General features: G+C 35.0%; 1 protein-coding gene across 1 annotated transcript; it reads left to right on the top strand.

The window, feature by feature from the left end:
• The first annotated feature begins 4,129 nt into the window (after positions 1-4,129).
• On the top strand, positions 4,130-15,745 carry LOC106667193 (stromal cell-derived factor 2-like). Its single transcript, XM_014394981.2, has 5 exons — positions 4,130-4,306; positions 9,988-10,183; positions 11,964-12,088; positions 14,671-14,767; positions 14,951-15,745. The coding sequence occupies exons 1-5, from the start codon at positions 4,252-4,254 to the stop codon at positions 15,123-15,125; spliced, it is 648 nt and encodes a 215-aa protein (XP_014250467.1). The 5' UTR covers positions 4,130-4,251; the 3' UTR covers positions 15,126-15,745.
• Positions 15,746-15,764: the final 19 nt, after the last annotated feature.

The raw sequence follows: 15,764 nt of genomic DNA, 5'->3' as shown, positions 1-15,764 counted from the left end.
TTGATTCTTATCTGTAAAGTACACATTTTTGTTAAGCTAATATAACCAGCCATATGCTAAAGCTTTGTGTTGTAACCATTTAGGACAACACATTTTAACCAAATTATACTGTCTTATTTACCATCTGTGGACTGAACATCATTTTTACTCACCCCAGATTTAACAACATTGTAAAATTCCTTTTTTAATATTTTTTTCTTTTCTATTTCGTTAAATTAATTTTTTTATTAGCGTTATTTCTTTAAAAGTAGATTTCCTTTTTTTTAATTAGTCTTATTATTAAATTTAATATTAAATCAAATTTCTTTTACCATTATCCACGGAATGGAGAGCTCAAACCTGACCAGTCCATCCCCCTTAAGACAACAATAATGCAACTTTCAATTTAAACAACATGTTGTAGAAATATATTATTTTGACCATGGCCAAAAATTCTAATGAAAATATTTTTAACGACATTAAACCTTTTAAGATCCGTAAATTCATCAGAAGATATGGAACTAAGTAGCCATTAAATGGCAAAGAGCAAATGTATTGAACATGACACACCCAGAACTAAATTATGAAATAGAAGAATTTCACAGAAAACAGTATGCAAATGGAGGAAAAAAAACATGACAATTGTTCAAGATGTGGATTCCAACAAGGACAAAATCAGTGCCCTGCATAAACAAGTGTAATAAATGTAAGAATGAAAACCACTTCACTAGACATTGCCAATCAAAAGCTAATGAAATAATTGTTGTGCAAACCAACTATCAGGCGGATGAATCAGTCAAAGTGTTAAATAAACAACTAAATGAAAGTAATATATATTTGAATGTGAGTGCTCCTCCTGTGATATGAGTATGAAATAATTGGTTCAAACAAAATTTATATTTACATCTTTAATTGTATTTTTTCCAATCAACATATGTTTAGTAATTTACCCAGGCCCTGAAGATGTCCCGAATAAAGGTTGAAACATTGGCCAAAAAAAATAAAAAGGTTTTTTCTAAACTACCTCATTCTAGACCGCTCCTCATGACTTCAACAAATTATATAACAACCGGTCACTAAGAAACACAAATTTCAATAAGGGAGATTAGCACAAAATATATGCTTACCGTGGACACAAATAGTAGTTGGTGACTATCATTGCAAGATAGAATTTAAAAAAATGATGGTGATGCTAGTGATTTACCAACCACTTAAATTAACAAAATAGGAAATCCATTATATTTCATGATCCGATTAACCAAATAACTTCTTTCAATTAATTAATCTTTATGTAAGGTATTGGTTGAAATAAAAAAGCTAGCGTCATAGCAGGATTCGAACCCACAACCTTCGGCTAAATACGCCGCTGCTCTACCACTTGAACTATCGTTGTATGAAAGCCTTGTTGTAAATTGAATTATCAGTTTTGAACTCATCTGCGATGCTTTCCACTGGATTTTTAGATGATAAGGGCATTTTAAAATCAAAATGATAAATAAACGTTTTTATTCATGTTTTAATGTATAAGTGAAATGCTACAAAACCTGGTGGCTGTGAGACATCAGAGGACACTGCGGTTGTACTCTGCCTTATCGGAGGTAATGCTTTCAGCGCCCAAGGCCGACAAACTGAAAAAAATGCAATTATCATTTTCTTATTTTACAGCATTTGAAATTTTTTTTATTTGTTTGCATTAAGAAACAATTTTGATTTATATTTGCACTTGTGTAAATCAGATTAATAAAATTATTTTATTTTATGGAAGTGGTGAAGATGATGAACTTCTAAAACCTGTTTTTATTTTCCTTTATTTTATTTAAGTTTATTTTACAACTGTACATTTCGGGGTCATATTTCCTGTCCCCCTCTTCATGGCTTCAGGGCTTTGGCGTCATTTCAGTCTATAACTTCATGGAGTCAGGGCTTTTGAAATGCCCTGAAGCCATGAAGAGGGGGGCCGAAAGAAAGTCCCCAAAATGCATACCCGTGGAAGCAATTTAAATGCAATAAAGATAAAGAAAAACAGGTTATAAAAGTTCATCATCCTCAAAACTTCTATAAAATAAAAAAAGGAAAAACAACCAAATAAAAAGGAAATAAGAAACGTGACAATTTACTTTTGTTTTCATATTTCATTAAATTAGAGTAAAATTGTACTACAGTAAAAAGAAAGAAAATAAATTTTATTCTGGGTCTTTGGGCCCTCTTGAATAACAAAACATACAAAATTTGGCACAATCCATGTATAAATAAAAATTTAAATGTAAAAACAAAAATAAATTAAATGTACTAAATTAAATAAGAAGGGGAAAAATTAACAGAAAATTAATATCCTTGGTGGTAATTTGTAGGGATAGGAGGTAGTCAAAAAGACGGGACTTAAAAATGGAAAATGGTGAGGCACAGGGAATGGAGTGAGTAGGGGATTCCAGAGGTTGTAGGAACGAATAAGGAAAGAGTAACTAAAAGTGATGGATTTGTATGGGGTGGTAGAGATCAGAAGAGCGGGAAGGAGTATGGTGAGAGTGTATAGAAGATTTAAATGTTAACAGATTATAAATATTGGGAGGAGAATGGGAAGGAAGCGTTTGATAGAAGGAGCCGAGAAAGTATAGCATGTGACCTAGAGGTACATTTAATATCACGATACATATTAGACACATGAAATCTCTTTGGGGAGCTGCAGTTCCTGATTCTTCGATGAGACTGTCCCTTCAAAATAGGAATCCACACTATCAATGAGCACAGAAGGTTATAAAGAAAATGAGGGAATAATGGAACTCACTTATTGGACACAAATAATCCAAGACCATCTTAACAAACTTTGGAAGGAAAGAGGTAACTGAATAAATTAAAGGAAGAAGGAAAAAACTGCTAATCCTAACAGGATTTTTAACAGGGCACTGCATACTAACTGGACATCTAAAGAAGATTGGCATAACTCAACACGGCAAGTGCAAATTCTGCAAAGAAGCAGAGGAAAGACCAACCACCTACTTACTAACAAACTGGTTCTACTACATGCCCGCATATGCTTTGGGACGTACAATATAACCGTAGAAGAGCTTCAACCACTGAAACCGAGCCTATTAATCAAGTTACTTTTGTTATCTGACAATTCAGTGGAGTAATCATACAGTTTTGTCAGTTGAATTTGAAATGTTTCAATAGCTTCTTTGAAAAGCAATTTAACAGGTGGGCTGACATCGCCAATAGTTGTTTAGTTTTCCATTTCTGAATGATCAACTGAATAAATTGCACAATATCGGCAAAACACTACTTGGCCTGAGCTGCCCAAATTTATTTCCTTTTGTTCATCTGACAGTTTAATCGAGTAATCGTAGTTTTGTCAATTGAATTTGGAAAAATTTAAATTGCTCAGTTCTCCAACCCGGTTGACATCGCCAATCCTCAGTCGCTTTGTTTTCCATGTGTGAACAATCATAAACTGCGCAATAATGGCAAAATCCTATTTGGCCTGAGCTGCCCAACTTTGGTTCCTGTTGTTCATACAACAGATCATTCGAGTAATTGTCATCAACGGTCGCTTTGAAAAGAAAGCATACATCGAATTGACCTTTGCGGTGCAATCCTCCAGGTGGATTGACAGTGCTGGATTTACTCCTTCCAACCTTGGTCGTTCTTCCATTCTCTACTTTTCGTTATTTCAGAGTCGAACCCACTTTTCACGATATCAACACACCACATATGACAGGAGAAAAATTTAGAAACTGCATTAAAAACCGAGCTGCGAAGACACAAGCTCAGTTTTGTCGATCGTCCAGAACATTCTTCAGATCAAGTTTCAGTCGGACTGACAGGTAAACTCAGCGTGTACGCGTACTTCGAGAAACGACTCGTCTGATTATAAATAAATGTGGAAAAGTCGGATACTCACTTGCTGAAAATCCAGGTCGCATCATTTTTTCGTATTTCGAGGGAAAAGACTTTATTTGAGAGAAATACGCCGCCCCGGAGGAAGAAATCTGGTGAAAAGCGGCGGACGTTGGTCTGTTTCTTTTTTCTTAAGACGACAGCTGACGAAAGTGGACCGTGGAAGGTAACGTCGCTGTTACAGCTGGGCCGGCGGCCAGGGCGAAGGTTCTGCCTCTTGGGGTCGACGTTCTCGGTTTTCATTGGTCCACGCGATTGGAAGTTTTCTGACTCCAGAGTCCAGTCGAAGTCTGAAGATCCCTGGAGCGTTTACGTACATTTTCGAAATCTTGCTCTTTTTTTTTTTTTGTTAAAACAACAAACAGTTCTACTAAGACGATGAAATCACGGTCTTTGTTATTGCTTTTCCAATTTTTCGTTTATTCAGTGGAAGGTTAGTAAAATAAACAAAACAAATTTGCTTTTTTATTCCTTCTCTTTAGTGAGATTACGCCGGTGCGGTGTCTTTTCAAACAGACGAGTTTTAATTTTTTTGTCTATTGCGTAGTAATTTTGCCGATTTCTTGTTCAAAGTACCTTTAAAATAAGTTTCATGTGTTATTTGAAGAATATAACTGTTTCCTGTGATGGAACAAATTTTTCCAGTTCTGTGATTGAACCGTTGATTGCTCTCTTCTTTCCTCCAAATCCTGGACAGTTTTCCAAAACAAGGCGGGCCGAAGTCAGAAACAAGTTTACCGATATAAACGGGAAAAATTTTCCCTTTCGATTCATTTTTGATGTATTTATATTAGTTGTACTTCGCTTTTACCATGCAGACCGGGTTCGGGAATTTCCGTTGGTATTTTAGCAGTTTTACGCTTGATATGTCGAAAAGTCGGCCTCAGTCCTAAACACAATTGATCTGGCTGGATGAAGACAGGACTGGAGTGATACGCTTTCGAGAGAATGTCCGTTTGAAATCTGTGCGCCTTGGTGCCTACTTGTAAAAGGCTTCAACCGCTCTGTGAAGTGTTTCCCACCCGGAGTCAATATCTGAATGTCCCTGTCAACATTACAAACTCAATCATGCTAACTGCTCTTCTGACGATATTCCATTAATGGAGAATTTGGCTGTTTTACAGGAGACCGAGAAACATCTCTTTTGTCGAAGACCAAAAATTGAAAACGGTTAAGCTGATTTCAAATCCAACTACCTGGTCTTAAGATTGACACACTAACTATAGAATATGGTTTACCGCAATACGACTCATACTCAATTTTTTTATTAGTGACAATTTTTCTGTCCGTCCTACTCTGATAATACATGATTTTAATTTGTTTAATTGATTACATATAGTCTCCAAAATTTTCACGAGTCACCAAAAGGTATTAGTTTCTTTAGAAAGGATTGGCAGGTGGTCCGTCCACTTTTTTTCCTCTTCTTCAGGGACCCTGCTGTCCTAAAAGAAATATTGAAGAAACGACCCTTCTTTCCTAGCACTTTCTGCAGTAACTCTTTACTTATTTCTTTAAGCGTTACTATCACTTTTCTGAAAAGGCTGATTCACTTCAAAGATAATATTTCATAGTCATTAGGACATGATACTGCTTCTTCAAAATAGATTCAGCAATTTTTTTTTTATTAATTTTTTTTTTTGAGGTGGTAATTGATAAACACTGACCAGTACAAACGCTAATCCATAAGTCTTCCCTACTGAGAGAAAGGTTCTTTGTTTTCCTAGCTGATAGTTTTGCTCTTGCTGAACTGATAATACACTGCGCCCTTTAAGATCCTTTGTATCCCCAGCTCTGTGCTTATAGCACACTGGTGAGTCATAGTTCATCAAGAAACGTTATTAGTAGGTCTAGTTTCAGTGGTTGAATTTGAAAAGTAATGGAATATCCAGTGATTGCCTGGCAGATTGCCCTGGAATTGCTTGCTTTGATAGGCGAGCTCTGCTCCTTTATTAGGCTTTCCCATGGCTAAATGTGGCAACACAAAGCAAAAAAATTCTGTATTTTAATCAGACATCGTCTTATGAATGTATGATTTTTATAAAGACGATCAGATTAGTTAAGACTATATACCACACTCATTGTCTCCTCCCTTGTGTTTTGCCATTTCAATTTTGGCTGTTTGCTCTATGGTGGACTCACCAGCGAGCTTGTTAACAGACTCGAGAAGATGTAGATGGATTAGTTGGAGTATCCTCAAATTGAACTGTGTACAATAGTTAGTACATCACTGTTCTGAAGAGGCTTTATCGATTCTGGGCTAATGTTTTGCAGTCATTAAGCCACAATGTTGATGATTATGCTTTTTCATGACAGATTTGGCAGGTTTCCGTCTTAGTTTTTCCCAGTTTTTGAGGTGGTAATTGAATAAGCATTAGCCAGTATAAACACTTATTATTTAACTTTCCTTAACTATTTAACAGTCCTGCCTACTAAGAGAGATTTTTGTTTTCCTGGTTGAGATGTTGAGGAACTTATTGTTTTGCACCTGATGAATTCATCCATTATGTAGTTCTGGTCCAAAGTGTATGACGACTGTTGCTGTTTTCGCAAGTTTGTCAACTTGTTGCATACAACCACCTTATGTCCTGGCTCCTACCTTAGGTCAAATCTGCTATCTTTTCCCCAAAAGTTGGAAAAAATGGCTTGAGAAAGAAAAATTAAAGCACTGTCACATACATGATTGGCTCCTTGCCCCCAGTTACATCTGGGTATGTGTTATAGGGCGAAAAAAAGAATATACCAACCAGGTGTATGTGGTATGGTATGTACATCGGATGTGTCCAAGATTTAGAAATCAGATATTTTGAGAAAGAGCCAATAAGCTTGTAAAATATTATTTCTGTACATCCCAATTGGGATGATTAATAACAGATTGGTGAAGGTATGGGATTTTAATGTACTAAATGTAAATACATAGCCTATTATTGTCCTTAATTCTTGCCTACTGAGAGAGAGAGTAGATTTTTGTTTTCCTCATTGAGATGTTGAAGAATTTCTTTGATTGTTTTGGACTTGGTGAATTTAGAGTTGGTGCTGGGTGTTGGCCTGCGAGTCAGTGAATTTATGCCAAATCTGCGTAGGGTCACTTATTGGGCCTTCTTAAAATGCCCAAGTGAAGATGGACCCAATAAATGACCCATGCCGGTTGGTGAATTTAACCAGTCAGTAGTAATTTATTTCTCCATTCATTTGTGCAGATTAGCTTTTAGCATGCATTGTGTCAATTTGCAGTTATGGTTCAACGTTTGTAGTGCTGCTCCTGTTTTTGCTAGTTTGTCAGCCTGTTAGATGCCTTCAATATTCTTTGACGTGGCTCACATATCAGTGTTAAATCTGCTTCCATTTCCAAAAGAAAGAAAAACCATCTCTAACCACCTCAAGGGTTGGACAAGAGGCACCAGGTATGAGGCAAGCTAAGTGATTCACAAATCTCTCAAAAAGGAAGATGGAGGAACTCCTCTTGCTCCTCGCTAATTTTCTTAGGTGTTAATGTCGCCTTTCCAAAGAAAATATTTACCAAACTCATCTTAGTCTTTTGTTATTACTACAAAATGTCCCAACATTGTTGAGTGTTCTTTTACCTTCCTTGTACCAGTCCACAAGTGTTTGCGACCATGAGTGCAGGATAGAATCCTATTCAAATACTAGACTCCTCTGCATATTAATCAGAAAAGGCAAAAATCAGTCAACAGATATGAATGTCTACTTAATACGAAAGACAACACAATTGATAAATATCTCATAGCTCGATTACCTAACCCACCACACCCCAAAAATTGCATACACTTAAGGTACAGGTTTCCTCTTTACTTATTTCCTGAGGCATTAATATCGCTTTTCTGAGGCTATAATTTCTGGGCTTTGCAGTCACGTAGGACATGTTCTGGTTTCCTTGCTGTTTGATGGCAAAATCAGTAAGGATTTTTTTTTTGGGGGGGGGGGCAATGACCAGTGTAAAGACATTATTTTTCTTAGTTGTCTACTGAGCAATAGATCTTCGTTTTCCTGGTTGATTGTTTTGCACTTGCTGAATTCATCCAATGTGTGGTCATTTATTTCTACATCCATTTTTTTAATTATGTTTTATCATGCTTTCGGCCGATTTGTGGTTCTGGTCCAAAGAGTGCAAGGGCCTTTTTTTGCAAAACTTGTAATGTGATAGGCATTCCCAGACCAGCTTAAATTGAAATGGAACTAAAGCTTTCAGTGCTGCTCATCTGTTTGAGGATATATCTGTGCCCTTTTCATTACTCTTTTCAATATTTCTTGAGCACAAAGTTCTATTCTATGGATCTTAGGTTGGAAAATTGATGGTGTGGGGCTGCAAGGTTGGTCCAAATGGGCCTTTGACTCTTGCCCATACATTTTATAAACACCTGTGCACCATCGAAAAGTGCCTTTATTAGATTCAGGGTTTTTATTCTTCCAAACGTCTCTTGTTAATTTCTTTTAATATCATTTTCTTAGAATTATTTTTGTCTTTTTTGTTTTGGATTTTATTTCATTTTGTCAAAAGTTTGTTTACTCTTTTTTTATCTTTCTAATTGTCTTAATTTTCTTCAAAAGTGAGACAATAGAACTCAAAGCATTTCCTCTTGCATCTTTAATTTTATTTATCCAGTTGGTGGTTACAAAGTCAATCTAATGGGACAGTTGAAGCACATAAAATAAATAAATAAATAAAAATAAATTATATCATAAAAAATATTTTTAAAACCACAGAATTTCAACTTGAAGGCAAATGGCGGATGAATCATCAGTTGGATGATAAAGTTTGACAGGGTTGATCAATTCAATTGAGGGGAAAAACCACCTTTTGTTGATAAACTTTAATTGGCTGATTAAACTTGATTTGTGAGAAGTTTGATCTTGCTAAATGGGACATGTACGTTGTTGAAACAGTAGAAATTAACATTAAGTTTTTATTTAATACTGCTGTAACGACAGTACTAATTTTGGAAAGTCAACAGTATAAATGGTATACAGGATGGAACCAAGAATCCTCCCTTATGGGATGCTGGCTTATGTTGGTCTGATATTACCACCACTTTTTTTTTCTGTGAATTATGACTGTGCATGGCTGAACTCACTGATCATGGATTCTTAACTCAGCTGGTACGCGTTTTTCCAATCTTGGACTTCAGCTGAAATTTGTCTTCAAAAACCTTAAAATCAATCAGTCATTTAGTTGTCTCTCCTCTTGCCTTTTTTTATGGACAGTTTCAATTAGACCGGCGTTCTCATATATTATTTTTGTATCAGAATAACATCTCAGACTGCTTACAGTAATTGGTTCTTGGACCGCAGCAATTAAAGAAAGAAAAAAATTTAATTTTTAAATTTATTTGAAACAACACACAATTTTAAATTTTCATTTAAAAAATTATCTTTCTTATATAAAAAAATTCTATTAAATAAAAATGCATATTTTTAAATATTAAGTAATTACAGGAGTACTCAAATTATGCATTTTATTTCTTAAATACTAATTATTTATTATATGTAGAAAAATGCTTTTTTTATATATGTGCAACAGCAGAGGTTATTTACCCCCTTGGGGTACCAGTGTTTTGAAGAAAAAAAAACGTTTGAAAGTACAACCAATGACCCTGCATTCAAACATGGGATCTTTACCATACAGTGATGAGCGCCATGTCAACCACTTAAACCGTTGCCACCAATGCCCCTTACTACTACTATTGGTATTAATTAAACTCTATAATTAGTCATTCACTGATTATCATAAACTCATTCTATTGATTAACACTATTGCTAAAAATAGTCATGAAACTGTAAGGTTCAATATGTTGAGCCCATTTGTCACAAATTTACAAAGTAGAGGAAGTGGGCCTTTTTGGATTACTCCGAACTGATATCAGTTTCACTAGATATCTTATCTAAATATGAGCCGTCTGTAGACTGTTAAATGGTACATCTGTATTGTCGAACATTAATTAACATAAACACTGGCAATTTTGTTTAAATTTGAAATGATTTTTATCCAAACAAAATATTTTATATAAGTGTAAATAAGGAATAATATTTCCATGTGTGTGTTGTTCTTCATAGGAAAATTTTTATACACGTTTTATTTATAACATATATATTTTTCAGGTCAACAACTGCAGTACGTAACTTGTGGCAGTGTTTTGAAACTTTTAAATGTAGACCATAGTGTAAGACTACACTCACATGATGTAAACTATGGTACTGGAAGTGGTCAGCAGTCTGTGACAGGGACGCTGCAACAAGACGATATCAATTCTCATTGGCTGTTAAAGGGAGAAACTAAGAAAGATTGCCCACGAGGGTGAGACATTTGTAAAATAAAATTATTAATTTATGTTTTACCTGTTTGTCATAATGGCCTCTCTTCACTATGGCCCAAACAGTGACCCAACACGTGTAGAGGGGGATGGCTTGTCGTGGCCTATATTGGCCACGGTTGGAAATGGTGCTGGGGAACATGGGCTTTGGGAGTGGTCCCACTAAACTCATCAAAGGAGGCCAACATGCACAAAGAAAGTGCGCAGTATAGGTGTTGCGTTCACAAACTGAACCAACATTGGTCGGTCATTGTTTGTTGTTTCCGACCAGGTTTCTGTCAATAAAATGTAAATAGCAATTATACACCCTAGCCAAACACAAAGCTGCAACAGCGATTTCCTTGACCTTGATTTTCATCACTGCACAGGAAAAGTAAACAACTGTAGGCCATTGAGGCTGGCCCAGTGTGTGGAGCGACGCCCATGATGGAGCATGGCATGGTGCTCATCTTGGTGACCAATGCATTGGCCTGTCATGGCCTATAGTGAAAATGGGGGTAATAATGAATATACACCACAAAATTTTACCTATTTTGTAATACTATTATTCTCCCATTTAGTATTTAAATTCCAAGGGCTTCAATCCCAGAATTGCTACAGTTGGACATCCTCACCACTCACCCACCACAATCCCCTTCTGTCATTTAGTAGAAGAGAAGAAATTCTTAAATTTTATAATTTGATTATTATTGAACATTTGGACATAAAACAAAAACATCCTCACTTTTCCCTCACATCACACCCTGAACTTTCATTAATTTCCCCTTCTCTTCCAGGCCTATAATTCAAAAAACTGAGTGCCTTAATTTCAAAAGATGCACATGCATATTTTAAGAAGTGTGCAGTTTAATGGTGTATAAGGCAGAGCTATGTCAGTTTCTTAAAATAGTATGAAATTTGTAGTTAATAATGGATGTTAAAATACTGTATACTATATAAAATACTATAACATTTCCAACTTCATCCTACTCATGAAAACCTCAAACTTGACAAACATAAAAGCTTGATCTTTGCAGACATGAGAGTGAATCTTGTGCAATCAAACCCCTCCAGATTATAACCAGTTTTTAGTCATTTAGGGTTCTTTTATGTGATTTATACAGACAATTATAGTGCAAAATCAGTTTTATTTATTGTTTTTGTTGTTTATTACTTCAGTTGCTTCTGACTCTTCATGGGCCAGCCGATGTCAGAATTTCCAGTTAGTCATCACCATACCCAGTTCCCCCCATAGTTGTGTCTGTCGCCTCCAGAATATCATCCATCCATCTTGCCCTTGGTCGGCTCCCTTTTCGTTTTGCCTTCCAGCTTCCTTAGCATCAGCTTCTTCTCCAGGGTATCCTGTCTTCTCATTGTGTGGTCAAAATGTTATGGACCTTTCTTGTCAGTGTGATGTCTCTACTCTTAACTATTTTATCAAGATTTTGCCATCTCTTTCCTCCCAAGAAGACATCTTCTGATTTCCTGGCTGTAGTCAATGTCTGTTAACATTTGCCATTGTTTTTACATTGTAGTAAATAATACACATTTAACATCAAATAGACAATACTAATCCTTAAAATAAGAAAAAAATTATTTTTCAATGAACTTTTATCCCTCAGCTCTGGTGTTTCTCTAATGACTGCTCACTCCGAATTTCCCACAGCCACTACTGAACCATTTCCTATCAACACTAAATTTAAAAAAATATATTTTGCAATCCGTCCTTTTTTATCGCCTGAACTTTCAACATTAGTTATACTCATTAAAATCAATATGTTACAGGAAACCAGTGAAATGTGGTGATGTTATAAGACTGCAGCATTTGGCTACAAACAAAAATTTACATTCGCATCATTTCTCATCACCGCTTTCAGATAATCAAGAAGTTTCAGCGTATGGAGTTAATGGTGAGTGCGTTTAAAATTCTGTCAGAAAAAAACAATTCTTAAAACAGGTGTGAGCTTATTCACAAAATGCATTTACCCAAGATGACACCCGCTAACACCAGTCTCCACATCCTTCAGCCTTTTGCTTCATGTCCTCATCTCTGGTTTCTGGACTTCCTTGACTGCCTCCTTCTTTTCATCACACGGTTGATTTGATTTTCCAATCCTCCTCTTTATATTGCCCCCCCCCAAAAAAAAAAAAACGAGGGTGAAGGACCTTCTTGTAAGAGAAGTCATAACCCATGAATACACGTGAAACACCTTGCAATTCCAGGGAGCGCCCATTATGTACCCCGTCCTTAGTTCATGTCAATAGTCTTCAGGTGTAGGGTCACAAAAAGCCATCCGGTTGACGTGATCACAAATTAATGGTGACCCTAGCTTGATGAGCCCTGTTTGCAATCTATGATAACTTTCCTTTAATAAGTAACTCACAGTCTTTTTGTTATCTTTTGGGGCTATTTATTCATCTCGTTTCTACACACTTTAGGTTTCTTTTGTGTATGGGTTGGCGATTCATCAAATTTACAGTCAAATATTAAGAATATTATTAGTTAGTAGTTATTAGTATTATTATTAAGTACAAAATCCATTGTAAACAATTAGGCTTATAGTAACAATTACTCCAACTTAATTACCTAACAGCAAACAACAACAACAAACCACTTTTCCCCCCTTCTGTTCACATTCTGGCCTCTCTCAAACTTTTGCGAAATTCAGACAATGACTTTTCTGGAAAACCATTCAGCTACAATATCTATGTCACATTGGGCATGTGTAAGGTGTCTACTTCTCCCTACCATCTACCCCATTGTCTTTCTGATTTTTTGCCTCTCATCTGCCAAGTGCCCTCAGTTGTAGTTTTATGTTGTTAATGTTCACAGTAATTTTTGGAATATATTTTTATTTTTGTTTGTATGGGAATGTGTTTTTGTTGTATTTATTTTATATATCCATTCAAAACAAAAAAGTGCACTTGTATTTTGTTACTTATTTCAAACTATATGTATTTTTGTTGTTATATTAATTACAACATACTTATAATGATGGTTTGAAAGAAAATTCACCAAAACATCAGAGAATTAGCTAGTGATAGATAAAAATTTAACTAAAAATTTATTATTTGATTTTGCTCTTCATAACACATATTGCCTTATGGGGAGGGCCTTAAGCCTCCTGAGCATTGAATAAGTGATCGTATTTTGTGTGGTGAAAAAGAATCCCTTTCTTCAACAAGAGCGGTTTGAAGATGTTCAACGCATCTTGGAGGTAACGAATGTCAACCCTTCTCTTTTATGTCCCATAAGTTAGAGTCTATAGGGTTCATGTGCTGGACTAAAGAACAACAAAAGGATTATGGACATGGATCGTCCAATCCGTCTGCCAGAGGTCATTGGTTTACAAATATATGCAGTTTAAAGAGAGAAGAAAAGAAATATAAAAAATAAAGTAAAATACAAAGTATATATAAAAATAAACAAGCATACAAATATTAAAAATGAGGACTATACCCAAGATTTTGATAGTTTAATAACAATGAAAGAATAAAACTTAAAAATTAAATTCTTGGGTTGTTATTCAGATATCGTGAGATGCGGTCAGGTGTGATGTAGGTTTCAGAAAAAACATTTTCTTTATCGTGTCAGCGTTTCGATCTTTTATTGAGATCATCTTCAGGGCCTGGGATTTACAAACAATGTTTACATTTAACAATTACATTTAGGATGTGGAAAAGTGAATTTATACAATGCAAAATATATTTTATATTCAAACAAAGTATTTCTACTCACTCAAAGTGTTTGTCTTCTGTGTAATTGTGCCATCCTTGCGTGTCGTGTTGAGAGTGCCAGTGAGATTTTGCTGTTGTTTTTCTGAAACCTACATCACACCCGACCGTATCTCACGATATCTGAATAACTATCGATTAACGGTCACTAATCTCTACATATTAAATTCTTGATTCAATTCGTATTTGTAGCTCTAAGCATGTTTAGCATACCGAATCGAGCACCGAGAATTTGAGCCATTCAGGAACCACAATAGCTTACTTCTTGGGAGAGTAAAACAACCAAGGTGTAAGAGCCGAATCACCAAAATCGAGCACTGGCAGATGAAATACAGTCTCAATAGAATGAGAATTGCATAGAGAACATATACCAAAGTTACCCCTATTCCACACAGCTGAATTTACATGTAAAATCTCACATCTCAGCTTAAAAGCCCATTTTAGTTCATGCAAAGAAGACCATCATAATTAGGCTTCTGTAAATTAAACAAGGATGAAGCTTCTAAGTCCTTGTAAAGAGACAAGTCTGTATCTGTTTGAACCTATAATAAGCAATCTTGCCGGTGCTGAGAGGCAATTGGAGAGGAGAGTCAAAAATGAACATGCCAATTATAGATTTTTTCAAGAGTAGATGATTATATATATATATATATATATAAATTAATGTTCGGTATAGACAAAAAGCCCAATTTGTTGATAAATTATTATCAATTAAACAGGTTGTATGTATCATAAATACATTTTTTTTATGTTTAAGGTGAAGGAGACTCAGGCGACCATTGGAATATAATTTGTGATGGTGAATTTTGGGAACCAGAAAAAGAAGTTCTTTTACGACATGTAGATACAGACGTGTATGTATTTTAAAACATATTCCATCCATACTCTGTTCCATTGAAATAACATGAATAATTCATGCAGAAATTTAGTGAATGAGATTTAACAGTTTGAAGTATTTTGATTGTTTGCACCCTTACCATACAAAAGAATTTACAAAACATCAAATTTGATAATAAAGAAAGGATAACTTTTTCTAGATACTTGAGTGTCAGTGGGCGCAAATACGGTTCAATCATAAATAAACAAATGGAAGTTATGGGTACAAATCGAATGACTTCCGTCCATTGGAAAGCATCAGAAGGGATTTATATTCACATGAATGACTTCAACCCTAAGCACGATGCTCACAGCCACATGCATACAGAACTGTAACCGTTTTCGGACATTTCCTGTGACTTTCGAGTGTGGCCGAGGTGAAGCTTAAATTAGAATGTTTTATTTGAAAAGTTACGGCATTGTTTATGAGATGTGCTTATCTAATTTATGTAATGTACAAATGTAAATTATATTTATAATTTTAATTTACCAAATATTAATCAGAAAAAAAACATATTTGTGATATTTAGCCTTTTTTTTATTTTCTATGTTTGTTATATCAATTTTTTCTTCTCTTTTGTGTTTTCCATTATAAGGAAAATTTAGAATTCAAAATTACTTGATTTCCCAAATACCCCTGTTCTCACACGAAAATGAGGTGTACTTGAAAACCTGATTTTTCTTTTCATTTTTTAATTTAATTTAATTTTTTTAGTAATACACCTTAAAAATACAAGAAACTTTTTAAAAGTTTTAAAAGTAATTTTGAAAAGTTAAAAGTGAAATTAAATACTTTCTGTGGCTGTTTAAGACTGGTTGGATAACCATGACGGTTACTTGAAATTGTTTTGAACATTAAACATACATCATATTAACATTAAACATCAGGTTCAAAGTTATATTTTTACCATGTTAACTTTTTTCACATTAAAAATTAATAAAGAAATTTCTGATCAGATTTGTCTTATGTGTGTT

This window comes from Cimex lectularius, unplaced genomic scaffold, assembly GCF_000648675.2.
Source record: "Cimex lectularius strain Harlan isolate CLEC.00 unplaced genomic scaffold, Clec_2.1 scaffold27, whole genome shotgun sequence".
Lineage (NCBI taxonomy): Eukaryota > Metazoa > Arthropoda > Insecta > Hemiptera > Cimicidae > Cimex > Cimex lectularius.
This window is presented reverse-complemented; position numbering and strand designations above follow the sequence as displayed.

Bases quoted from the DNA above. Each gene is read 5' to 3' on its own strand.
- LOC106667193 (XM_014394981.2), top strand. From the start codon at position 4,252: ATGAAATCACGGTCTTTGTTATTGCTTTTCCAATTTTTCGTTTATTCA. The intron at 12,089-14,670 runs GTGAGTGCGTTT...TTTATGTTTAAG, and splicing joins TTCAGCGTATGGAGTTAATG to GTGAAGGAGACTCAGGCGAC. The intron at 14,768-14,950 runs GTATGTATTTTA...AACTTTTTCTAG, and splicing joins CGACATGTAGATACAGACGT to ATACTTGAGTGTCAGTGGGC.